This window comes from Pogona vitticeps, chromosome 2, assembly GCF_051106095.1.
Source record: "Pogona vitticeps strain Pit_001003342236 chromosome 2, PviZW2.1, whole genome shotgun sequence".
NCBI classification, from domain to species: domain Eukaryota; kingdom Metazoa; phylum Chordata; class Lepidosauria; order Squamata; family Agamidae; genus Pogona; species Pogona vitticeps.
The window spans coordinates 123320429-123348372 of record NC_135784.1 but is presented as its reverse complement, the minus strand read 5'-3'; the positions used below and the strand labels follow the sequence as shown (position 1 = coordinate 123348372).

Genomic DNA, 27944 nt, shown 5'->3' with positions numbered 1-27944 from the left:
CTGAAATCATTCTATCATTTTGAGATTGTATCCCAGTATAGCTTTTCCCACTGTTTTGTTGACTATGAGGGCTACTCAATTTCTTCTATGAGATTCTTGCCCATGGTAGTAGGTATAATAATCGTCTGAATTGAATTTGCCCATTCCCATACGTTTTAGTTCACTGACTCCCGGGATGTCAATGTTTATTATTTCCATCTCCTGTTTGACCACATCCAGCTTCCCAAGGTTCATAGATCTTACATTCCAGGTTCCTGTGCAGTATTTTTTGGACTTTCCTTTCATTTCCAGGCGCATCTGCAGCTGAGCGTCCTTTCGGCTTTGACACAACCACTTCATTAGCTCTGGAGCTACTTGTACTTGTCCTCCACTCTTCCTCAGTAGCATGTTGGACGCCTTTCGACCTGAGGGGCCCATCTTCCAGCATCATATCTTTTAACCTTTTGTTTCTGTTCGTGGAGTTTTCTTGGCAAAGATACTGGAGTGGCTTGCCAGTTCCTGCTCCAGGTAGATCGCATTTAGAAATCTCCACTATGACCTGTCCGTCTTGGGTGTCCCTGCAGTATAGTGGAGCGAGGTGTAATTCGTTGAGCAATGGCAACAAAACTTTTTGCCTATCTACTTCACCTCACTTGGAGGACTACTAGCAGATGTTGACTGACCTTCTGCCCATTCCTTGATGATAAGTATTGTACAGGAAGGTGATAGTGAAACTTGAGTATCTTTATTTGATAGATATGCTTTTTGTAGATGCAGAGTTGGAAATAGTCCATTTTCCCTTATATTGTCTGCTTTTTCTTGTTCTGAACTTTGTCTGTTATAACAATTCTCTGTTTAGCAGAAGTTCTTCCCTGCCACAACAAAGAAGTAGATTTTGCTGCTTTTTGTGTGTGTTTTTTAATTTCCCAAGGAAGTGTGCAAAATTAAATGTGGCTTTGCAAGAAGCAGCTGTTATTTGGAGCTGTTATTAGATAAGAATGAGAACTTGAAGAAGACAAAGAAATTGTGTAAATATAATTGCAAAATAGCAATAGAATAGCAGTATTTTTCTATTGAGCTGAAGAATTGAAACAAGGTGCCACTAAACTTAAAATGTATTTACTTTATCTTGTCCATTTGTACCGGAGCTTGCAACCAACTTCTGACATTTTTTTATATGGACATAATTAATGCAATACCCCACCTCACTGGGGGAAATGTGAAATGCTAGGATTATGATATTATAACTTTTTATTTTCTATAATTATCAGTTGTTGCAGAAAAAGTACACACTTAAGGGAAATGCTGCAGTCGATTTAGCATTTGCAAATTCATCTGACAACATTGAATTGGTAGAATTAGCAGCATTAATAAGACATTTGGTATATATAACGATACTTAAGAAGTCTAGACACTCTTCCTCTGCAGGGGAATAGAGCCAACAGGAAGGGGTTAATGCCTCTTATCCATTAGAGGTCAAGTTAACAGAAGTTCTAGGTCCCAGCTAGAGAAAAGAAAACCCTCTCAGATTTCTCTTCAGCATTTGAGACCAACATGATTTCTCATACTGTCCATGAAAGCTCACATTAAAATAAACAGTGGACCCTCGACTTACGAACGGCCCTAGTTGCGAACGTTTTGGGTTACGAACCCGATCTCATCACAAGTAGCAGACCCTACTTGCGAACACAGGTCGAGTTACGAACCCAAAAGGCAGGGAGAAAGGGCGGGAAATTCGAATCTCTTGCCCTTCCTCCCTGCCTTTGGAGCTTTCAAAAGGCTTCCTCTGACGTCGGAGGAAGCCCTTTGAAACCTCCGAAGCCAAAAAGGCAGGGAGAAAGAGTGGGAAGTTCGAACTTCCCGCCCTTTCTCCCTGCCTTTTTGGCTTCAGAAGCAAGCCAGGCGGCTGGGAAAAAATCGGCTCCCTCCTTTCACCCGATGCTGAGTCCCCTTCGCGCCGGGCTGAGCTCAGCTAGCACGAAGGGGACTCAGCATCAGGTGAAAGGAGGGAGCCGATTTCTCCTCGGCCACCTGGCTTGCTTTTCCATTGGAGGACTTCGGCTGGAATGGATTAATTGGTTTCCAGTGCATTCCTATGGGAAATGCTGGCTCAATTTACGAACTTTCCGATTTACGAACTGACTTCCGGAACGGATTAAGTTCGTAAATCGAGGGTTGACTGTAACAGTCTTGACAGTGCCACAGGTTTTTGTCTTTTTTATACTATTTTTTTCCTTTGGGGTTTTCCTGCAAAGCTTGCAGAGACTAACATGACTACCTCTTATAAATCATTTGCTTCTGCTACTGATAAAAGAGGCTTTAGGTGAAATACAGGGAAACATTATCTGTACGGATGTTTGAGCTACAGTACAGTCTTAACTGGGAAGGGCAGTTTATTTTTATTTATTTATTTATTTATTCGATTTTTGCCCCGCCCCTCTAGACTACGTCTACTTGGGGTGGCTTACATAGGTTAACACACATTAAAATAAACATATATAGTACAATTATTACAATTAATTCTAACCAGCATGTTTCCAAGATGGCAAAACTCAAAAAGAAGAAAAAGGGGGAAAAAAGAAAAGAAAAAGAAAAAAACATCTGAAAAGCCATCCTACCTTTATCCATTTTTAAAAAGGAAGACATTGGGAGAAGGAAGTTCCTTTTTCTTCTCCCACAATGGATTGGGGCTTTCTTCCTTAAATCTGGCAAGAGAATTGCAGAGGGGGCTTAAACTTACGTAGGGTGGCTGTCTCCTCAAATAGCTTTCTTTGTGTAGGCCATGTGATGCAACCCACCAGCTGGCCTTTCCACCATACTAGTCTTTGTGAGGAAAAAATTGGTCTCAGCTCAGTTTCTGTCTCCTCTAGGTTGTTGCAGAAATCTCAGTTGGAAATACAACTTGTGCCAGAAGTTGTATTACTTACATCTCTAAATACAGTAGTAACTACCAGTTTGAAGGCCAATTTTCTGGAGCCACTCAGCTAATTTCCTTTAGCCTTCTCCACACCACAGAAATATTGGGATTTGGTACCTCAGTCTCTGAATTCTTTAGTCAGGATACAGTGCAAGGGGAAGGCAGAGCACTGGGAAATATGGGAGTTCTCTCTCCTATCCGGACAATATACAGTGGTGCCTTGACTTACAAACTTAATCCGTATTGGAACGGTGGCCGTAAGTCAAAACGTTCGTAAGTCAAAGCACCATTTCCCATAGGAATGCACTGAAAACTGATTAATCCATTCCGGCTGTTTTTTGTCCTTATGTCAAGGCACTGTTCGTACGTCAAAACATTACAGTAGTTCCCATAGGAACTAATGCAAAGCCAGTTAATCCATCCTCTACCACTAGGGGGAGAATTTTTTCTTTTTTTTCCTTTTGACCTAAGATGAACTTAGGTTTTAAAAAAAAGGGCAGGAAAGTTTTTTTTTCCGTTCATAAGTCGAAGCTCCGTTCGTAACTCAAAGCAATATTTAGCGTCCAGAGCTGTTTGTAAGTCAAATTGTTTGTAGGTCAGGGTGTCCGTAAGTCAAGGCACCACTGTACTGACCACCTACATTGTCTTCTTTTGCCATTAAGGAAGCAGAACTAATCAACACCATGAACTGAACAGGGAAGAGTATGCTACTCATCGTCCCATTGCTCAAATTGCTTTTGGCACAGTGGACCACCTTTTGGATGCCCTCACATATCCTGTGGTTGACTGTTTCCAGTCCCTGCCCTCAGTCCTTCACACATAATAGAATGATTCAGCCAAGCAGTCCTGTTCCCTCACTCTCCTTCAAAATTTCTGCTCCTCATGGTTATTGTTAAGAACTTGCTTAAAGTTCTCAGTGACAGCCCTCACGTCCCAAGCAGGCAGCCCATATGGGCCTAAGCAATATAAATAATAATGTGACTTTGTACTGCCTATAGGCGGCTATGGCAAGCAATATGGCTCTCCAGATAATGTTGGCCTGCAGTTCCCATGGTAATTCCTCAATATTTGCTAGCTAGTAGTGATGAGAACTGCAACCAGAGGGCCAAACGTTCCCCACCTATAGTATTAGACATCAGGTCAGTGCTATGTAACCATTACCTGTGTGTCTGTCTTACGGACAGGCATATTGTTGTCAAAGGTACTATTTTGATCTGAACATCTCCCTGAAAGCCTAGGTAAGATGGCCAGATTATCTGAGCACATGGCAGATTCATCTGTGGACTGATTCCAGAACAGGTCTGTGGAAAAAGTATGGTAGTTGGCATCTTGTGCCCCCCCCCCCAAATTCACATTTTTATCACCAGCCCCTCTTAAGGTTATTTTTTTCAAAAAGCTACCAAAAAGCCTGTAGTGCATTCCCAGAAAGTGGCAGCACATCTCCCAGCCACTTTCTTATGTTATCTGCAGCTTTAGACTGATACCGCTTTGTTTAAGCTACAGTGGCTAACTCCAGTTCACAGTATTTATCTTTATTGAAAATTATGTTTGCTTTTTTACCTTAAATGAATTAAATGAATGATATTCAATATTCAATCTGAGTTAAAATATTAACTCAGATTGAATATTTTCTGGTTTTCAGCTGGGTTAATTTGTAGTTTTGAAATGCAGGGAATGTCTAGAAGTCAAGTCACCTTTTTTCAGCAGTGGATTTGCACTGGCAGTTTCTTTGTGAACATCTGTTTCGGGGGGGCCTTGAACTCTTCAGATTGTCCACCCCTACATTAGGAGATGAACCAAAGGTTCCAAGTCAATCTGTCCACTATCCCTTTGTTTCACTTCCATACTTAGTAGTAAAGCCACAGTATAGATGATCTTTGTCTTGGTTTCCAGTGACACATCCTCATACTTGTTCCTTCATAGCTGCGTTTCCAAGTTTCAATCTTCTTCCAATTTCTAAGCTGCTGTCACCATTTGGATTGATGATTCAACTGTGGTATAGAAAATCTAACAATTTTCATTGTCAACATTAAAGTTATATAAAAGTTCTGTAGACATGATTTTATCCTCTTACTATTCAAGTACAGTCTTGCTTTTGCATTTTCTTCTTTCACCTTCATTAGGAATCATTTCAAGTCATTGTTGCTCTCTGCCAGTAATATGGTATCATCAGCATATTTTACATTAACAATATTTCTTTCACAAAATTTGAGTCCTCCATCTGCATCTAATCCAGCTTTCTGTATGATACATTCTGCATACAGATTGAACAAATGTGTTTAGTCGTTTAGTCGTGTCCGACTCTTCGTGACCCCATGGACCAGAGCACGCCAGGCCCTCCTGTCTTCTACTGCCTCCCGGAGTTGTGTCAGGTTCATGTTGGTTGCTTCGCAGACACTGTCCAGCCATCTCATCCTCGGTCGTCCCCTTCTCCTCTTGCCATCACACTTTCCCAACATCAGGGTCTTTTCCAGGGAGTCTTTTCTTCTCATTAGATGGCCAAAGTACTGGAGCCTCAGCTTCAGGATCTGTCCTTCCAGTGAGCACTCAGGGTTGATTTCCTTTAGAACTGATAGGTTTGTTCTCCTTGCAGTCCAGGGGATTCTCAAGAGCCTCCTCCAGCACCACAATTCAAAGGCATCAATTCTTCGGCGGTCTGCTTTCTTTATGGTCCAGCTCTCACTTCCATACATCACAACAGGAAAAACCATAGCTTTGACTATTCGGACTTTTGTTGGCAAGGTGATGTCTCTGCTTTTCAAGATGCTGTCCAGATTTGTCATCGCTTTCCTCCCAAGAAGAAGGCGCCTTTTAATTTCAGGGCTGCTGTCTCCATCTGCAGTGATCATGGAGCCCAAGAAAGTAAAATCTATCACTGCCTCCATATCTTCCCCTTCTATTTCCCAGGAGGTGATGGGACCAGTGGCCATGATCTTAGTTTTTTTGATGTTGAGTTTCAGACCGTTTTTTGCACTCTCCTCTTTCACTCTCATTACAAGGTTCTTTAATTCCTCCTCACTTTCTGCCATCAGAGTGGTATCATCTGCATATCGGAGGTTGTTGATATTTCTTCCGGCAATCTTAATTCCGGCTTGGGTTTCTTCCAGTCCAGCCTTCCGCATGATGTATTCTGCATATAAGTTAAATAAGCTGGGGGACAATATACAGCCTTGCCGTACTCCTTTCCCAATTTTGAACCACTCAGTTGTTCCATGACCAGTTCTAACTGTTGCTTCCTGTCCCACATATAGGTTTCTCAGGAGACAGATAAAGTGGTCAGGCACTCCCATTTCTTTAAGAACTTGCCATAGTTTGCTGTGGTCCACACAGTCAAAGGCTTTCGCATAGTCAATGAAGCAGAAGTAGATATTTTTCTGGAACTCTCTGGCTTTCTCCATAATCCAGCGCAAGTTAGCAATTTGGTCTCGAGTTCCTCTGCCTCTTCGGAATCCAGCTTGTACTTCTGGGAGTTCTCGGTCCACATACTGCTGAAGCCTACCTTGATTGAACAAATAGGGAGATAAAATATAGTGTTGTCTTACCCTTTGTATTCTGTTTCTCTGTATTCTGTTTTAACTGTAACATCTTGTCCAGAGTACAGTATAGACTAAGGTTATGCATCAGGACAATCAAATGTGGAGGCCCATCCCCTTTTTTATAACAATCTATAGCTTTTCATGATCCACACAGACTGTATACACTACAGACTGACTTTTGTCCAAAATTCTTTGGTACACTTCAGTAGCCAACATATATTTGTGATATGATCTTGAATGCCTCAGAGTTGGATGCCAAGTATTTCATTCTCTATTTTGGGGGAAAGTCTTTATTGCAAAACCTTGACTATCACTTTGCCTACTTAGGAAATAATGTTCCCTCTTATATTCAGTCCCACTGCGTGCCCTGTGTGCCCATGGTGGTGGTTCCACCCGAAACACAGAAGAAAACAGGCATCAACACCAGCTGCTGCTGTGCAGTCCTGATGGAGCTCTGCGCGCATGCACAAAGGATCATTGATTGGAAATAATACAGTGGTCCCATATTTAGTGCATGCTTTGACATCTCCTTTCTCAAGGACTGGAATGGATATTGAATGTTTGCAATACACATACTTTGTTTTCCATATTAATTGACATATTTTTGTTAGGATTTTGATAGATTGTTACTTTGGAATAGTTCTATTGGTATCCTATGTACTCTTTATGTTCTTGTATACATGGTAGCTGTGTTAATCTGTGCAAGCATTATAGATGAAAACAAAATAAAAATAAAAAGTCAAAAATGTGGTGACATCTTAAAGACTAATTTATATATATATATTTGATGTGAGCTTTCATGGCCAAGTCCACTTCATCAGACATAGGAGAAGGAGAAATAACATAGCAAATATTTATACATGACATCAAGATAAAAATATCAATTCAGAGATCTTGGTTGGTAGGTGAGAAAGTCAGTGGGTGATGATCGTTTCTTTGATATGCAAGTCTTTAGTAGAAGCTTTTGTGCTGTAAAGAATGTGAGAACCTCTGTCATAAATTAATAATGGTAAAATAATAATGGTAATATAACAGTGGGAGAGCAACATGAATGCTGATTAGATGGGCTATTTAGAGTCGATGGACTTTTCTGCAAACTATCTGGAAGTTAAGTCATGACATGGCCATGAAACTTGGCCATGAAAGATCACATAAAAAACCACAAAATTTAGTCTTTAAGATGCCACCACATTTTTGTCTTTACTTTTTATTTTTATTTTGTTTTCAACTTTATGTTCCATTTCTTCTAAATGTTTTGAGAGCTTGTTTCACATTGCTTCCTAAAGTTGCAAGTTCCTCATCACAGGATTCTTCTTGAAAGAAATTTGTCATACTTTTCTCCCTTTTGTACAATTGTTCAGTACTTGGCATCCATCTCTTTGTTTCACCCTGATCAGATGATATGTCCTCTTGTTGATCATTCAGCATGGCTAATCTAGATTTAAATTTTCCTTTTAATTTCTTGGATTTTGTGGAAGAGATCTCTTGTTTTTCCTCTTCTGTTGTTTTCTGCTATTTATTTGTGCTTATTATTGTCATAGTTTCCTTATCTTTATCTGCTGACAAGCTCCACTTATGGTTCTGACCCTGCTTCTGTTACCTCTTTTACTTTTTGTCTGCCATTAACATTTTAAGTGTTTCATCTGTCATCTACAGGTATTTAGGTTTTTCTTTTCTTTTGATTGAAAGAACTATCTTTTTATAGTGTTCCTAAATCATAAAACTTAAGTCTACAGTTCTTCTTGTTCATGGTCACTTCCCTTTAGCCATGGAACTTTGTTCTTTACATGAACTTAAAATTCCACATAAATGTTATTTAAATTATATTTGGCTTTTTTCTCTTCTCCAGCTTTACTCTAATTTTTGATAATAACACTTTATAGATAGTACCATAATCTGCTCCTGATCCTGTTTTGGCAGAGCGAATGCCGCCTCTCAATCTAGTACTTCCAATTATGCATTTTATATTACTTTTTTGTTGACCACCTGAGGATGTCTTTGTGTACACTTCTTTGTTCAGTTGTCTGAAGCATTTATTTGTGATAAACAGATTGCTAGTTTCAAACAATTTTAAGTATTTTTGCTGCCTTATACCTGACTCATAGGCTACATTCTCGAACCATGTGTGATACTGCATTTTTTCCCTACTTTTGCATTCAAGTCACCTATGATTATCAGCACATCCTGTTTTGGCATGTCATCAGTTTCATCCTGGACATTTGCAGGAGGCTTTTGGTTTCTTCTTTTTCATTATCTGTAGTTGGACCATAGGTTTAAATGATGATTGTTTTGATAGGCTTTCCAAGAAATGACTGCTCTTGTTTGGTCAGACTTTGCATTATAGCCTCTAATTGTCTGTGCTGTATCTTGCCTCAGTATGAGAGCCACACAGTTTCTTCTCATTTTGTTTCTGATTTTTGTCTTTCTGGAATAAAATATTGACTGAAAATGTGCTTTAGAGGTTCAGGTTTGTTGTTGTTTAGTCATTTAGTCGTGTCCGACTCTTCATGACCCCATGGACCAGAGCACACGAGGCCCTCCTATCTTCCACTGCCTCCCGGAGTTGTGTCAAATTCATGTTGGTTGCTTTGATGACACTGTCCAACCATCTCATCCTCTGTCGTCCCCTTCTCCTCTTGCCTTCACACTTTCCTAACATCAAGGTCTTTTCCAAGGAATCCTCTCTTCTCATGAGATGGCCAAAGTATTGGAGCCTCAGTTTTAGGATCTGTCCTTCCAGTGAGCACTCAGGTTTGATTTCCTTTAGAATTGATAAGTTTGTTCTCCTTGCAGTCCAGGGGACTCTCAAGAGCCTCCTCCAGCACCACAATTCAAAGGCATCAATTCTTCGGCGGTCTGCTTTCTTTATGGTCCAGCTCTCACTTCCATACATCACTACAGGAAAAACCATAGCTTTGACTATTCGGACTTTTTGTTGGCAAGGTGCTGTCTCTGCTTTTTAAGATGCTGTCAAGGTTTGCTCCCAAGAAGTAGGCGTCTTTTAATTTCATGGCTGCTGTCTCCATCTGCAGTGATCATGGAGCCCAAGAAAGTAAAATCTGTCACTGCCTCCATATCTTCCCCTTCTATTTCTCAAGAGGTGATGGGACCAGTGGCCACCATCTTAGTTTTTTTGATGTTGAGTTTCAGACTGTTTTTTGCACCCTCCTCTTTCACCCGCATTACGAGGTTCTTTAATTCCTCCTCACTTTCTGCCATCAGAGTGGTATCATCTCCATATCAGAGGTTGTTGATATTTCTTCCGGCAGTCTTAATTCCGGTTTGGGATTCCTCCAGTCCGGCCTTTCGCATGATGTATTCTGCATATAAGTTAAATAAGCTGGGAGACAGTATACAGCCTTGTCGTACTCCCTTCCCAATTTTGAACCAATCAGTTGCTTCATATCCAGTTCTAACTGTTGCTTCCTGTTCCATGTATAGGTTTCTCAGTAGATAGATAAGGTGGTCAGGCACTCTCATTTCTTTAAGGACTTGCCATAGTTTGCTGTGGTCCACACAGTCAAAGGCTTTTGCATAGTCAATGAAGCAGAAGTAGATATTTTTCTGGAACTCTCTGGCTTTCTCCATAATCCAGCGCATGTTTTCAATTTGGTCTCTAGTTCCTCTGCCCCTTCGGAATCCAGCTTATACTTCTGGGAGTTCTCGGTCCACATACTGCTGAAGCCTGCCTTGTAGGATTTTGAGCATAACCTTGCTAGCGTTCAGGTTTACCTTGATTCATACTTCTCGTGTATGAATCTTGCTCATTCCCAAGTTTTCAAGGTTAAAGAAATGGCTTAGCATTCCCTTTTTCTGAGTATTATTAACAAGAGTTAGTTTCAGTGTTTCACTGTTACTGTCTGTGAAAGATCCTCTGCCAGTGTTACTTTCTGCCATTGTCGAGTAGCTGCCCATCAGGAGTTTCTCCTTCCCCACCAGCACTGAAACTATCAGTTCTTCGTAGTGGTCTCTGTGAATGCACACAAATGGGTTATCCTGTGCCTGCGCAGGAACGTCTGGAAGATTCTAGAGCTTAAGAAAAAAGAGTCAATTAGCTCCCCCCCGTGGGTATATAAGCCCCGCCTCCTCCATCTTCCTTTCAGTTCCTCTTTTTCTGCCGTTCCTGTAGGATGTAGGAAGAGCAGAGCTATCGACCGTTAAGTACTTACTAGCTAGCTACCTTTTTCTCTTGTTTTATTATTTACTTTATCTTACTTCAACGGTTATTCGACAAAACTTGCTGATTTTAAGTTACTTCTTTTGTTCTGTCGTGTTTCCCCCCTCCCTCGATCAACGATTCCCCCTTTTTTCTTTTGTTTATGGCCCCTCGGGGCTTCAAGCAGTGTGTTGTCTGCTCTCAAAAAATCCCTTTATCAGACGGACACAATAAATGCTTGTTTTGTCTTGGAGAATCGCATCAAGATCAGTCTTGCCTTGCTTGTAAAGGTTTTTCAAAGCAAGCAATTAAGCTGAGGCGCCAAAGACTTCGAGCTTTCCTTTACGAAAAGACTCTGTCTCCAAACATGGAAAGCACCTCCCTCACAGCACTGTCCCCTCCGCGTGCTGAGGCTTCTAAGCAGGACTCTTCGGCCGATCAACCGTTGCTTACCGTGTCTGGGTAGGTTAAGGCTAAGGACGCTTCCAAACCGCCAAAAGCCAAACCGCCTTCACGCCCTGCAAAAAAGAAGGCTGCTGATAAGCCAAAGAGTGTGAAGAAACCGGCTAAGTTGCCTGTTGTACCTCCTCCCGCTCCTTCGATATTGCTCGAGGAGTCTTAGAAAAAACTGGAGGCGGGGCTTTGTTGCGGTGCTGCCAGCAACTCCAGAGAGGAGCTCTCTCTGGAAAAGCTGGAACCCTCCGGTCCGGGATCCCCCTTTTGAAATGGGGATCAAAGGAGAGTCTAGAAGAAGTCTCTCTGAAGCAGATGGTGAGCAGCAGAAGGAGAAGAAAGGGAGGCAGACCCGGACTTTTTTCTTCTGAAGAAATCACCGTGCACGGATTGGAGCGGGCGCCATTTTTTGGCACTGAGCCGCGAGGAACCCTTTACCGGGGGAGAGGAGAGCAATCAATATAAACTAAAAATATATAACAAGTAAGTAAGCCGAAGCCTCTGATCTATGAAACAGCCTCATTAAGCTGAAATAAGAATGAAAATATTTGGCGGAAAGAATAAATGCAGCGGCGGGTTTATCTTATCAGTCTGACTCAAAAGCGAAACTAAGCTTCTCCAAGTGAACTATTAAAACGCCAGGCTGATTCTAAAGCCGAGAGTCTGAGATGGAAAAATAAATCTTATGTTTCTGGAGAAGAATCCCAGACAGCAACACCGTCTGACTGGATTTAAGAGACTTCGGTGGATGCAGTGTGGCTGGGATACGTTACTCTTTGCCTTCTCTGGACTTTGTGAACTATAAATAATAGAATCTGGTGGTTTTCGGGAGAAGGAGCTGACGTGGCCAACTGGACTAAGGAGCATTAAGGGGTTAATGAAGATCACAAGACGAGCTCCAAGGACAATCTACTGGACAGTTTGAGACTCTGTGACTGTTGTTTTGTTTGTGACCACGTGTGAGTTTAATAATAGAAGCTTGCTGAACCCAGGAGAAGAAGAAATAACTGCGTCACGGTTCTAATTGATATTGTATTTGCTGGGCTAAAAGTTGATTTTTATACTACAATATTTGGACAAAGATTGGAGGGAGATCTAAGGGGAGGTTTATGATGAGGGGTTTGAATTGTTGATAAAATTGTGGAAACTGTGGAAGGATTTCTAGGGGGTGATTATTGTGGTATTTATACAAACCCCAAAGCCTGAGATGGACCCCAAAAATTCAAAAGAACAAATGGAGACTTGGTCTGTTCAATCCCAAAGTTCTGGAATAGTGGTGCAAGAAATAGAAAAGGAATGGCAGATTAATATACAAAGGCTAATATTAACAGGGTTTCAGCAAGTGAATACAGGTCTTAGCAAAATAGAAAATTTGATGAAAGGGACGAAAGAGGGGACAGTAGATGCCAAACAAAACTTAAATGAAGTTGTACAGACTTTAGAATCGTCTGTATTAGACATGACACCAGGTAATATGAATGCAGTAGAGAGTTATCCAGTGACCCATGCAGCTTCCAAAATTAAAAAGCATTATGACAAAAATCTTAAGGAGGCAGAGACACTGAAACCAGACAATCTTATGGTGAAAATATGGGAAGTGAAAAAAATGGATATTCTGTCAGATGGGCTGAAAGACTGTTCAATTCAAAAAGAAACTGAACGATGGGATGTATTGTATAAATGGCAGCAGCTACCAGACAATGTTGGAATAACATAGAATAAAATTAAAATTAAATGATAAGATAAAAGCAGGAGGGTAATCAAACTGTGAAAAAGCAAAAAGTTGATATGTATTAGTAATATGAATTGATTGGATGATGTTATACTTTATGCTCTCCTATCCCCCAAAACCATTTTTCCTTTCCTATCCCCTCTTTCTTTCTGTACCCTCTATCCCTGTTCCTAAATAAAATAAAATTATTTAAAAAAAAAAAAGATATTGCTCGAGGAGTCTTCGAGGGAAGCTATTGGACTCTCTGATGCAGAGGAGCACATTCCTTTAGGCCATACGGCTCAGGAACATATGTGCATGATACCAAACTCATGCCGATTTGAGGCTGAGCCAGACGCCAGCCAGGCTGTTGCCCATTCAAGCCCTTGATACTCAGGGCGGGCTGATACCGAGTCTCCATCTGAACAGGAGTCTGATCATGAAACTCCTAGAAAGCGTACCGCGAAGCGCAAAAATATCGCTCCGTGCCAGCCTCGGGATGGAGGCGATGGGTACCGTCCGCAAGGACTACCACAGTTTGGCCACTCTTTTTATGCTCCGTTCCAACCGTGTCAGTACCCAGGCTATGCCTACCAGCCGGAGCCTCAGGCACAAGTACCGTGGCACCATACTGTGGTTTCCTCTATCCCGTGTCAGCCACATGCTCAACAGAAATTTTCTACACCTCATGCACCATCTCATAAGGGGCAATTTCCTACAGTACCTACAGCACTTCCAAAGCATGCTAAGTACAGTGCAGCCACGACGCTCTACTCCGGTCTTGATGCCCACAATACTGTGTCCTTCTCCCAGTCCACCCAATCGGATGTGGAAATGGCACCAGAAGGCGCAGTACCGAGATGCTCTCCTTTGATCACCTCACAGTCGTCTAATCCATCTACGGTTTCCACCGACTCTGACGCTCCTGACACTGCTGCCCAAGGCTTGTCATCTCAGCCCTCGTCAGAGGACTTTTCATCTTATGCACAGCTTATTATGCGGATGGCAAAAACCCTACAGCTTGATGCACAAATCCCTCAACAAGAACGGGACCTTGTTTTCCATGATATGGAGCAAAACCTCTCCTCCTAGCCTCAGTCTCATTCCTTCTCAGTTTCAGCTGGTAAAATCTTCTTGGGACAAACCTCCTACATTGGTACAGGTGCCACGCAAGCTTGAGCACCACTATAAGACTCATGGTTCGGGCTCTGAATTTCTGGCCAAGCATCCTTCACCAAATTCTATTGTGGTCGAAACTACTCAGTATAAATCACGTACTAGATCATCACGTACTATTTACACCTGTTGACAAAGACGGAAAGAAATCGGACACCTTTTGTAAGAAGGTGTATTCGTTCACTGCAATGCTGATTAAAATTGCTAACTACCAGGCTGCCATGGGCACCTATCAGAAGCACTTGTGGGACAGGATAGTTCCAGTACTGCAATCACTGCCTGACCCCGCAAAGGCAGAAGCCCTTAACATTTATGAAGAGGCTAACACCCTTACCAGGCAACAGCGATTTGCTGCAAAACACACAGATGACATCACTTCTAAATCTATGCTGACTGCCATTGCTGTTAGATGCCACGCTTGGCTTAAAACAGCCAACATCCTTGAAGAGACCAAAACCAAGATCGAAGAACTTCCCTTCGATGCTGCGGGACTATTCAACTCTAAAACTGATGAGACTATGGACAATATCCATAAGATGAGAAAGACAGCGAAATCTTACATACCATACCAGCTGTATAGGTACCAGAAGTTTGCCTACAAAAGGCCACAGTACCAATCGTCTACTCAGTACCAGCCCTCTCGGTACAGTAAGCAACAGCAGGACCGCACTTACCAAGTTCAGCAGCTTCCTACACCGCTGTTCAAGCAACAACACTTTCATAGCCTTAAGCAGTCCTTTCGCAAGACTCAGCATAGGAGTAAGCAATTCTCATGAATCTACCTCCTATACAAGACTACTGATAAGTGGGTTCTTAGTATCATTCAACATGGATACTGGATAGAATTTTTCCGTATCCCTCCATCAAATTCAATCAGGCCTACTCCCTTTTCCAAGCCGCTGCATTTGGAAATCTCATCCCTGTTATCTAAAAAGGCCATAATACAAATTCCATCTGACAGTACCGATGGATTTTTCTCACATTACTTTGCAGTCCCCAAGAACGATGGGGGCATAAGGCCCATCATGGACTTAAGAGACCTCAACCGGTACATACCTCACAAGAAATTCCGTATGCTCACCCTTGATTCCATTCTTCCCTTCTTATCTCAGGGAAACTGGTTCATCCCCATCGATCTGCAGGATGCATATTTTCATATCTCCATCCACCCGTCTCATCAAAAATTCCTCCGGTTCCGGTTCCACCATGATACCTTCCAATTCACTGCCTTGCCGTTCGGGCTTTCAGCGGCCCCCAGGACATTCACAAAATGCACGGCACCAGTCGTCGCATACCTATGGACCCAAAGGATAAAGATCTTTCCTTACATTGACGACTGGCTTCTGGTGGCCCGATCCTATCACGAAGCGCTCTCAGCCACGAGATTCACCCTGTCCACTCTAAAGAAATTAGTACTAAAAATCAATGCAAAAAATCCAATCTCATACCTTCTCAAGTAGTCTCCTACATAGGAACAACCCTGGACTCTATTCGCACAAAGGCCTTTCTTCCACCAGAGCGAATTCGAAAGATCAAAAAAGCTGTGAGCAAGCTCAGACCGTGCGCTGTACTTACAGCGCACTACATCCAACACGTTCTAGGATTGATGGCATCCACCACCGTGGTGGTACCGTACGCCAGACTCGAACTCAGACCTCTACAGTCTTGGTTCATCACTCAGTTCGATCCCGTGACAGACCAGCAGTCCCAAGAGGTTGAGAATCCCCCCTCTCGTAGCGCAGCATCTCGCCTGGTGGTTCAGATCCAGCAACTTGTCACGGGGAAGACTGTTCCACTCCCCTTACCTGTCCATACAGGTTGTCACCAACGGCAGCCCCTCAGGTTGGGGCACGCACTGCCAGAACCTCCGTGCCCACGGTCTTTGGACCACAACCCAAAGGACCTTGCACATCAATCAACTAGAACTGATAGTTGTCATGAAGGCTTTTCAATCCTTCCTCCCTCGCATCCAGGGCCATGCTGTGCAACTGGTAATGGACAGTACCACAGTAATGCACCACATCAACAGGCAGGGTGGAACGTGATCAACGTGTCTCCTCCAGCTGACCATCAAGTTCTGGAATTGGTGTCGCTCCCACAATGTTTTCCCACAGGCGATCCACATCGCTTCCAAGGACAACTCTCTAGCGGACCACTTGAGCAGGCTCCCTACCAGAATGCACGAGTGGACATTAGACCAGACGGTCCTTCTAGACATTTGCAAATGATGGGGACAGCCTACCTTGGACCTTCTTGCGTCCCATCTCAACACCAAGTGTGCCCGATACTGTTCCAGAGTGGGCATGGATGGCGCCTCCCTGGGAGACGCCTTCCTCATACCATGGTCAGGAGAACTAACGTACCTGTTCCCTCCAATACCACTGCTTCTCAGGACTGTGACCAGGATAATGCGATATGGTACATACGCAATCCTCATCGCCCCTTGGTGGCCGAGGCAACCGTGGTTCGCTCACCTATCAGAAATAGCACAAGAAGTTTATCACCTACCTCAGATACCGTCCCTCCTGTCACAGGACAATGGGGCTCTCCTCCATCCCGATGTTCAGTCCCTTCGCCTGACAGCATGGAGGATAACCCCCGCTTCCGCGAGGTGCTAGACCATGCACGAAAGCCCTCTACCACACGCTTATATGAGGGCAAATGGAAAGCATTTACCAGGTTTGCCCAATCTAAGGGCATGGCCACGGTACCAGCTTCTCTACGTACGGTACTTGCCTTTTTGCTGCATCTCTTCAATATGGGACTTGCTCACTCCATGCTTAAAGTTTACGTTTCAGTGATTGTAGCATACCAACCTCCTCGTTCCTACTCTGCGAGGCTTTTTTCTGACCCTACACTTAAAAGATTCTTAAAAGGTCTCCAAAACATATGACCACCCTCCCAAACCATTGCACCCCAGTGGTCCCTTCCGCTGGTCCTAGAGGCCATGACTAAACCTCCGTTCGAACCAATGGCTACATGCTCTGAAAAACTGCTTTTCTTGAAAACGGCATTCCTAGTAGCCATTACTTCAGCCAGACGAGCAAGCAAGATTGCTGCCCTGTGGTCGGACCCTCCGCACCTACAGATGCACCCAGATAAGGTTACTTTATACATGGACATTTCCTTCCTCCCAAAAGTGGTGTCAGAATTCCATGTCAATCAGCCCATTGTGCTTCCAACTTTTTTCCCTTCTCCAACCACACCACTGGAGCGCAAACTTAATTAACGTTAGAAGGGCCCTTGCCGTCTACCTACACCGCACCAAGTCCATCCGACGCTCTCCGCATCTCTTTTTATGTTACCACAGACCACGCAAAGGTGCTCCTGCTTCTTCTCAATCAGTATCACGGTGGATTGTTCAGCTTATTCACCTGGCTTACCAGCTAGCCAAGAAACCTCTTCCAGAGGACTTAAAGGCACATTCCACCAGAGCGGTTTCCACCTCGACAGCCCTATTCAAAGGTGTCCAACTGCAGAACATTTGCAAAGCAGCCACCTGGGCTACTCCTCTGACATTTGCCAGACACTACCGACTGGACGTCAGAGCCAAAAATGATGCGGCGTTTGGACGGGCGATACTGTCATCTATGATACCATGACGGCCCTCCTGCCGGTGAGTATAGCTTGCTATTCATCCATTTGTGTGCATTCGCAGAGACCACTACGAAGAAAGTTAGGTTACTTACCTGTAACTTTGGTTCTTCTAGGGGTACTCTGTGAATTCACACATCCCTCCCTTCCTCCCCTCTATCTGTCACGGTACCTTTCTATGATACCATGCTTATCTAACTTACGGTAATGGCGGATTAGGGAACTGAAAGGAAGATGGAGGAGGCGGGGCTTATATACCCTGCGGGGGGGAGCTAATTGACTCTTTTTTCTTAAGTTCTAGAATCTTCCAGACGTTCCTGCGCAGGCGCAGGATAACCCATTTATGTGAATTCACAGAGTACCACTAGAAGAACCAAAATTACAGGTAAGTAACCTAACTTTTTGTTCTGCTGATAATTCCATTTAGTGTCTCAGCTTTGCCTATTCCACCTTGAGTGACTCCCTTGAAAGCCCATACTTGGAACTAAGTGTATTGTTCTAATAGCATTTATCTCAGCTTCCCTGACACACTCAAATCCCCTAACCCCATTGGGGTGTGCATTCACGAGAGAGCTATCAGTGCTTACTCCATTGCTTTTTAATATAGGCTGAATGTAGGAAATTGAGAAGCATTATTTAATCCTGGCTGAGCTGTTCCCAGGTATCTCAGTATCTGTGAAGAGAAAAATCAAGGCACACTTGGGTGTGAGAAGAGTTTTTATAGAGGGATAAGTATCTGTTCAGCCATAGTTTAGCACTATTCTGTGTGGACCAGCCACCAGAGGGGGATATTCTACCTGCCTTGCAAAAATGCTAAAGATTGGTTTATCAGCTTCAGAATGTCTGACTCAACCACTGTTTCCAATTTATGAAAGGAAATGTGGGGCACAAATGCATTTTCAGTAACTTAATCATTGACAGAGTATATTGCTTGTGCTCTTTGTTGTTCTTTGTTTAGTTTTATTTCTGGAAGGGGGAGAAAATAAGTGTTTCATTTATTTTGCAAATAAATAAACTTGCTATCCCTTAATGCCTTAGTTATAAAAGAGATGAATGAGGCTAGGTAATCGCACCAGTGGAAGTGTGTTCAAATGTTAATACTGATTGTGTACAACTGGGTCAGAGAGTATTTGTTTGGAGAGAAATAGTTGAACAAAACCTCTTAGCACATGAATGTGCCTTTGGGATTAGACAGTGGCTTTGCAGGAATGTGGTGGAAAAGAGTGTTACAGCTGCATGAGAGTGCAGCAGTGATCATGTACTGGCAGAGCAAATCAACATTCTATAAAGCAATTCTAAAACTGGGGGCAGCCCAAACAAACAAAAAATTATGTTTTAAACTCTGATTCAGATCAGCACTGAATTTGGTGGAGCAAACAGTCTGTGCCAAATTTGGGGAAGATTGGGCAAAAGGTTTTCAAGTTATGATTTTTTTAAAGTAAAACTGCCCCCCCTGTTCAGAAATAGGTGACCCTAAACATGACCAGATTTAAGACAGATCAAATAAATTGGAAAGACCAATATTACCTATTTTGAAAGACAATGGTTGGCCCCACCTGCTTTTGTTTTTAATTTGGAAGGAATCCAGGCTTCAGGGGCTGAATTATTAATCCTCAAAATGGCCTTTCAGAAGAGAAAAACAGTCACTTCAGTGTAAAACTGAGCATGGGTGCTACAAACTACCCTGCAGAAACTTTGAAAAATGAAACATTGTATATATATTTGTAGTGTCTTAAAATGTTTGAAACCTGTTTTAAATGCTTGGATTCGGTAGTGCACCTTGTGAAACCTATGCAAACTTAATTTGGCTTTGTTCTGAGTCTTCATTAATTTTTGGTGATTTTTTGTTTTCCCCTCATTGAAAAGCATTAGACAGACAGTTCAATGCTTTTCAATGAGGGAAAAACAAAAAATTGCCAAAAATTAATGAAGACTCAGAACAAAGCCAAACTAAGTGTGCATAGGTTTCACAAGGTGTACTACCGATTCCAAGCATTTAAAACAGGTTTCAAACATTTTAAGACACTTAGAAATGAGCGAAAACAGACATCGGAAAGCCATTCAAAAGCACTGAGTCAGCTTCAATGCATTTCAATGGCTTTCCGTTGGGGGAAACATTGTTTCACTTAGCGATGTTTCCTATGGGGATTTTCGCTTAAGGACGGTAATCCGTTCCCATTCACTTATTTTGGGGTAGGGCTTATATTACGAGCATCCTGAAAAATCATACTAGGACTTATTTTCAGGTTAGATCTTATTTTCCGGGAAACAGGGTACTTTATGCTGTGCATCTTGCTGTCTCAGAGGCTGGAAATACCTTGTCCAGCATGACTTTGGGATAATCAGCCATTGTTTTAAAGGATTAGATTGTGAGAGAAAAGGATATGTATTGCTATGGGAGGTCTCAAGCATGTTATAAAGGATCATCATACTTTGGGCTCCTGTTAAGATACGTGTAGCTTGATAATTTTTTGTGCTTTGCATTAGACAGGCGCTTCTCATTTTCCACCATGCTTCTTGAGTTGACTTGTTAGGTAAAGGTAAAGGTTCCCCTTGACAATTTGTCCAGTCGTGTCCAACTCTAGGGTGCGGTGCTCATCCCCATTTCCAAGCCATAGAGCCAGCATTTGTCCGAAGACAATATTCCATGGTCACGTGGCCAGCGTGATTAGACACGGAACACCATTACCTTCCCACCGAGGTGGTACCTATTTATCTACTTGCATTTGCATGCTTTTAAACTGCTAGGTTGGCAAGAGCTGGGACAAGTGATGGGAGCTCACTCCGTCACGTGGATTCGATCTTACGACTGCAAGTCTTCTGACCTTGCAGCACAGAGGCTTCTGTGATTTAACCCGCAACGCCAACACATCCCTTGTTAGAGCTGACTTGTTAAGAGCAAGCATCAAAAACCTGAACTTGCTGTATAGTTTTTAATTGTTCAGAAATCATACTTAGGCAAGGTTACAGCCTACTGTACTCACTTCTGACTAGCTGAGCTGTATCAACCATGCAGATCTTGCTATATTAAGTATCCAGTTGCCATATGCAATGTGTTCTAATTTAATAGTAATAGGTTCCTTGTAAAAGTCTCGTCTCTGTGAAGTACAATATCAAGAGTCACATTGCTGGTAGCAATTTTCTTTAACCATAGGCTATCAGTTTTTCTTTCTTGTGACAGATCATTTGATTTGGCAATTGTGCTGCTGATTTTTTGGCAGCAGCTTCAGAGTGATCCCAAATTTTTATTTGACACGCATGAATAAATTATAGTGGAAAACATAATTTGGCTAATGAAATTGTCAACTGGTGAATGGATTGGTGGATGAAATGAAACAGCTAGTGTAACTTCCACTATACACTACTTGCTGGCAAAGACACACGCCTAGAGAGAAATGCCATTGTAAGGTGAATGCTGTACATTCCTGTTCATTATGTTTTGATTTGGCTGTACCATGCTTCTCTTTATCACAACCTCTGGGGCAAAACTAAGCATCATGTTGACTATGTAATTAGCTAGCATGTTGGGTTTTAAAAAATTAATAGCAGATGTATGTCCCCTCATTTTCACTGTGATTTTCAGCATTGTCTGAGGAGCAAAGGAGTCAGCTGCAGTCCTAACCGTAATTCTAGCACCCCTGCAGCTACTGTTTAAACACACACACACACATAAAGCCCACAACTATGGTGTACTTTCCACTGACTAACACTACCCAGTGTCAAATTTTGTGACTCTTAGTAGCTTCTGTGGTAGATCACTGTAGCACTTGGCATGGCAGAAAGATTTTTGAAGGGTTGTTTCTACTACCATTCCAGTTGCAGAACAATCATTATTTTAAAAATCTGCTGGATGTCCTTAAACCATAGACTTCTTGAGGAATGAGTTTAAAAATCAGAAATGGTTATTGAAAATACATGGTGCTCCATTTCTGAAGTGTTGCTTCAACTTTTCCTCGTTTACCTGTTTAATGTGTCATCCTGAGCATTTATGTGCTGATGCAGCAAGTATTGGAATAAAGCTTAGTTAATGCTTTTAATAATCTTCTAAAGATATTGGTGGATTCTTCGTTTGGTACTGAATCGTTCTGATTTTCAGCCCTGCTGGGTGGGGCTCAACTTCTCTCTCATGCGACCCCACCCCCGCACTCTGGGTTCCATCACAACTGGAACCTAATACGATCACTGCATGGAGGAGGAAGGCAGCTGCATGGAGGGAAGCGGATTTGTGTGCGTACGCATGCACCCAGCTTAGCGGGAAGCTTGTAGTGATCGGAAAGTTTGCTGCACAAATCCATTTCTGCATGTTACTGAAATATAAACTTATTTGCTTACACTTTTTAAATTAAGGCAATTCACAAAGGCACTTACATCCATCTCTTCTTGCTATTAAGTCTCCAGGTGTACAGGGGATTTGACATGCTTCTGAAAATATGCAGCAGGAGCTGTGCAGGAAACTTACCTGGAGGATAAGATAAAATCTGCAGCTTTCTACCACAATCTTGTTCAAATGTTGGAAATGGCTAATGAACACAAGGGATCTAGCTTACTTTTATAAGAACATAATATCTGTAAGTGTACTAGTTCCTTTGCCGTTTCTGCAGTAGTAGCCCCATATGACATTTCTGGACTATAATTTCTGGACTATATGAAGATGCCAAAGGGAAGCTAATATGCAAAGTCATATTTTCATATTTGAGTCTATCTGATGTGTGGGACAAGTCCAGCAGCAAAGGTTCAGGGTGTAATGTGTGCAAGCTGTTTGCATGAGTTTAATTCATCTGCTGTCATACCTGAATAAGTATCGATGGGGATTGGCCAGTAGCTGGATCCTGTCTTCAGTGTCTCTTAGATTCCAGAGATATTTTTTTCTCAGTTGCTTTTAAAGTAATTTGATGTTGCTATTTATCTCATTTTTATTTGATGTTTGCCACTTATTGGTCTGTTTGATGTGGTTTTAATAATTGGTAATGTGAGCTGTCTCATGAACCATTTTGTTTAGAAGAGGGATTAAATTTGATAATGCAGTCTTGCATGTTGCACTTGCAGTGTTTCTGAACACTCCATTTGAAGCTTCTGCATAGGAACTGCACCTTTCTAATTATTTTAATTCTTAAAGGAGCATATTCTGAGCATCTACTCAGAATTGTAGGTTATAGTCTTCCAGATTTGGAATGATCCAAGTTCCCAGAGAGCCATTTTAATGGATGTGTACACTCAGTAACTGACAAATGATTTTAATCATAGTGAGATAGTGAAGTATCAAAATAATCTGCTGGCAGGATGTCCCATTAAAAAAGGAAAGCAAAACAAAAGCCCTGCAATATCCACAACCCCTGAACACTCACTATCCCAGGGCAGAAGGTCTTCTTGTTTTGGGATTCAGTTAGAAAGAGATGTCCTGTACATTCTAATGACCATCATTATCTCAGAACTGCAGAGCTGGAAGGGACCCTATGGATCATCGAGTCCAGTCCCTGTCAAGGAGGCACAGGGGGGAATCGAACTACCAACCTCTGTCTCTGCAGCCAGAGACCTACACAATATACTGCTTATTTAATGAAAACGGATTATATTTATCAAGTTGGTCGAACTGAAAAGTATGGAATAATGAGAAGAGTGTAGAGATGGCATTTAAGCTTCCAAGCATTTAGGACACTTGACATTTTTAGAAAGCAGAGCCGTTTGACTACTCCTTGGGGAACCATTCTTTGGGACAAGTGAAGCTCGTGTTCCAGGCCAAGCAAGTAGCTCTGCAGGTTCCATTACCTGGAATTTGCTTGCCATAATCAAGCAAATAGTCTATACTATAGCAAGAAAATTTCAGAAGCTTTTATTCCAGTGGAAATAGCAGGCATGGATCCACCAATCTGGAACTGGGCTACAACAAAGTTTAAAGCTACCAATCCTTGCTCTAGGTAGGGTCCCAGTTTGAGCTGCTGCAGTTCTCTCCCCTTTCAAGTTATGAAAGATGCACATTTAAAAAAGAATGTGTTATCCATTTATTAGTAATTTATGGTCTTCTGCAATTGTTTTGCCAAATAGGGGTGTATATGTTTCTAATAGTTAATTTTGGTCTATTTGTCCCCATTGTAAAATTGGATGTGGCTGAGACTGGAATCATCTAAGTCTAGTCGTATTGGAAAAGGTAATATAAATTGTTATGTTGGGGGTTGCTGGCTTTCTTTTCTTCATATTGACATGTACAGTCCATTGGAACTCAGTCCAAACTGATTACTCATCTAGTCATATCTTCTCTCTCTGTTTGGGCTGTTGGTTATACAACTTGCATGTGAGCAAAAGATTAAGCCCAACTAGGTCAGAGAGGCATGGAAAGTAGAAGACTTGCTGAGAATGCAGAGTACATCAAGGACTCTTCTATCTGCCCGACCTAAGTTTGCTCCTTGTCTTCTTACAAAACTATTGCTTTCTGCTGGTGTGGCTGGTTGCATTTATTCCAGCATGCTCATTAAAAATATTTTAAGCTTTTGTGCTGAACCCACCAGAGGTTTATCTCCTGAGATGACAAAAATTCACCTGATGCAATAGAGCTTCACCTGCACAATTTTAACCCCCTATTGTCTTTGTGAATGCAAGAGCCTCCTTCTGTTAATGTCACAGATTAAGGTTCCTGAGTTCTTGTGAACTAGGAAACCTAACAACAGTTCATCAGACCCTCTGAGTGCTTGATTTCCACTGCTGCCTGCAAGTCATAGTCTCTGAAGGAAACTGGTTGATTGTTCTACTCCTTTCCCTTCTACTTTCCTCCATTGGCCTACATTGATTTATTTGACGTTCAGTAATGTGAAGAGTCATAAAGCTGCACATCTGAATGTTTTGCATTCAGAAATGACTATGGTGATGTTTTATTAGCAGCAGATCTGAATAAGCTGCATCTGATGGATTTGTACCATTGTGAGTGATAATTAGAAAGTATTCTTTTTCCATTAGCCACAACTGGAAAATATGTCATTAGTATTCAAAAATTGCTTGCCAACACATAGGAATTTTAAGTATTTTCCAACCATGTGGCCAATTAGTTTTATTGGGACAGTCACTGACCAGGAAGCAGCACTTTTACAGCAGTCAGATTTGACTGAAGAGGAAGGGGATATATTCATGTCACATGTCCTGAATCAAGCTGTTGCATTGTGGTTGGGGAGACTTTCTTTCTTTTTCTTTCTTTCTTTCTTTCTTTCTTTCTTTCTTTCTTTCTTTCTTTCTTTCTTTCTTTCTTTCTTTCTTTCTTTCTTTCTTTCTTTCTTTCTTTCTTTCTTTTATTTTATTTTATTTTATTTTATTTTATTTTATTTTATTTTATTTTCATTTTACTTTTAATGCTGCTTTTCCTCCCAGTGAAGGGACTTGGATACTGTTGGGCTATAGAGAAGCAAGGGATCATCTTTCCTTCCGTTACCGTTTTCAAAGAATTTAACTCTTAAAACTGATACACCACTGGTCCTGGACTCAGTAGCAGTGGTAACCCATAGTCTGCCTGTTCCCTGTGCTGGAGCTGGATTTTTTTCATGAGTGCTGTTTGTGCAGATGCAGAGTCAGGAGTCTGTTCCTTTAAGTGCTTTGCAGAAACTTGGCACTGTGCCCAGCCTCTTTTCTTCCCATTTCAAGGCTGTTCCTCTGGGGCTTTTCCTGAAACAATACTGCAAGCTGCCCAGCCACTGTGCTTGCTCTTCTTGTCCAGAAGTGCAGTCTTGCCCTGTGGACAGTCTCTGAATGGCAAACCCGACATGCTTTGGGGGAAGACAAAGAGTTGCAATGTTCAAAGGACTGGCAAGAGAGTCTGCGTCTGGATCTCCACTGAAAGTGTAGGGAACAGAGCTGCCATCTGGAAATGATGATATGGACACCAAGCCTAGCTGTCCTCAAAGTACATGGGAGAGTGACTTGGACTTCGATTTCCAGTTTTGGACCCAGCTTTTCCTGTGGATGCACTTGTTTGGCCGTATGGTCAGTTATGTCTTGCGTCGCTTTGCGGGTCTAAAGCAATAACTCTTTCCTGTCCCTTTGTGCTTTATTTAGCCTCCAGATTGCCACTGTGATATTTTTGAATTCTTGTCCTAAACCTAGATTTGTTTGGCAAGCAAGTCTGTGAGGAGGGGATCCTTGTCTTGTCCTTTCTTTCCCCAACTCATTTCTTCTTTGTTGTGGACGGCTTCATCTAAAACTGGCCTCTTAACCTTGGGATAAGGCTGAAGCAAAGGTTGCATTCAGAAGCAAATGACTGGTTTCTCTTCTGATACCTGCTGACACACTGCGGCAATGCATACATTTCCTGAGTTAATGTACTCAATATGAACTTTATCAAAGGCTTGCTTTGAAATGGATTCTACAGGTCTTGATTGTGGTGGGTGGCATTATACAAATGAATATTTGCATTTAAATGCTATCTTAGTATTTAGAAATAAACGTTTGTAGGGTATTCAAGGGAGTACAGGCCTGAACAAGCAGTTCCTTTCCACATGTGTCTTGTGGACTGCACCTTGTCTTGTTTGATTTAGAATACCAGTTACGTGCTTGGCCTCCTGTCATCCCATTGAAAAAGCTAACTAAACAGCTCTTCTCCTAAAGCACCTGCTACTTTTCCTTTCCTATTGAAGTTCTGTCCTGTGTAGGAAGACTTCCGTATCTTATGAGAGCCTTATTTGCCCTACCTTTAGGCTTGACGGTGAAAGAGATTCAGAGCTATTTTAAGCTTTATTGCGCGGCCCTCACTACTCTTGATCTGGCATACCTCCCTCCCTTTTTCTGTATTAATCAGATCTGCCTGCTGTTCACCCTCTGACCAGCTGTGTAAGTGACCAGGCTCCCTGTCTTTGTTTCTGAACGCATACACGCATAGATGAAAACACACACACACACACTTCGTCGCTCTCACCCTCTCTACGGAATGGACTCTCTTGGAGATTTCCTGAACTTTGTGGGGGTGGGGAAATCGTGGTATGCACATGGATGGCTGCCCTGGATAGCTGCATGCCGGTTGCTGAACTGACATGAGCACTTTGGTCCGAGGAGGTGGGTTTGATGGAAATTCTCTCCCGGTTAGAAGTCAGGAGCAGCTCGAGCCAAATGCCTGTCTCAGTCAGCTGGAGGAGAATGTAAAGAGCTTTGCTGAGGCTGGGACTGGGACTGTTCTCCTGTTGTTGTCTTTACCGTTCTCTTCCTGCGGTGGGACAGGAGAAGCACTGCCCCTACCTGTTGGCAAATGGCAATGACTGAGGAGAGTGTGCTCCAAGATCTTGACAGTGTGGCCTGATCGTTTTTGCTGCAAGAGCAGAGCCAAGGCAGGCGAAAGAACTGACAATTAGTATAAAGGGAAACATGAACCATGGAGCTGAGGTGAACTCCCAAAACTCCAGCAAGAACAAAGGGTATAAGATGTCGGCACTGCAGAAACTGGAGAGTCTGGCAGGGCGGATCTTTTACTGGGGACCACGGACCAATGTGGGGGCATCCAGCGGTGGAGATGCAGCCTATGAATCGGAGCACACAGCTACCTGGAATGAACAGAGTGAGTTGGCAACTGAACATGATTCGCAGGGGTCTGGAAATGGACTGGAGTGTGTGCGAAATGAGGCTCTGTTCCCTAGCTGAATGCGTAAAAACAAGGCTCCGCTGCTGTTCATTCTTGGGGCCCATGCATTTATGTGTGCCACAGTATGGAACAGGGCCATGTAACCAGCTTGTAGTCTTTCTCAAAGAAGGCTAGTCTAAAGGTGATTCCTATAGTTCTGGCAGCCATTTTGGCAGTGACTGCAGTCCTCTTCATTCCTCATGCTAAGCTGTCTGCTTTCAAAGTACTCCCTGTAGTGATGCTAGGGCTTCCGGGCGTGCCACTGCGATTTGGGTCTTAGAGCAGCCCCAGTGGCTCTTAAGCCTACTTAAACTCTTCCTCCGTCATAGCCAACAAGGTATGAAAATCCTTGCTGGCCTTGGTGTTGTTGTTGACAGATTAAAGGCAAAAGGGAGGGGGCAAAAGACAAAATGTTGTGACACATTAAAAGCTAGCAGTTTTATTTCAGTGTGAGCTTTTGCAAATCAAAATCCACTTCCTCAGATACATGGAGTGCTTATGTAATGCCATTTGTATTTCTGCGTATCCTCATAGAGGTAGTGGTGGGGAGTTCATGGTGAGGTTGGGATTCAGACAATGGACAGAATGACAGTGCAACAATGTTCTTATATGTCATCACTTTCAGCTCATGGCAGCCCTGTAAATATATGGCCTCCATAAGGTCCTATCATGAACAGTCCTGCTTAGGTCTTGCAAGCTAAAGGCCATAGTTTCCTCTGTTGAACTAATCCATCTCATGTTAGGTCTTCCTCTTTTTCTGCTGCCTGCCACTTTTACTAGCATAATTTTTCAGTTGAGTCTTGTCTTCTTGTGGTATGTCTAAATATCATAGCCTC

General features: G+C 42.5%; 1 protein-coding gene across 4 annotated transcripts in view; it reads left to right on the top strand.

The window, feature by feature from the left end:
- The window catches only part of PRKACA (protein kinase cAMP-activated catalytic subunit alpha), a 97555-nt gene that overhangs the window by 19747 nt on the left and 49864 nt on the right, over positions 1-27944 (top strand). The window contains exon 1 of one of the 4 annotated variants that reach the window (XM_078385864.1): positions 12997-25484. The exons of 2 other annotated variants lie outside the window; for them this stretch is intronic. Coding sequence is in view for 1 of the 2 variants with exons in the window: in XM_020800416.3 (XP_020656075.2) it covers positions 26856-27045 (190 nt within the window). In the remaining variant the exon portion in view is untranslated. Of the gene's footprint in view, positions 1-12996; positions 27046-27944 lie in introns of those variants that run through there. One more of the 4 variants, XM_020800416.3, reaches the window with a different exon arrangement.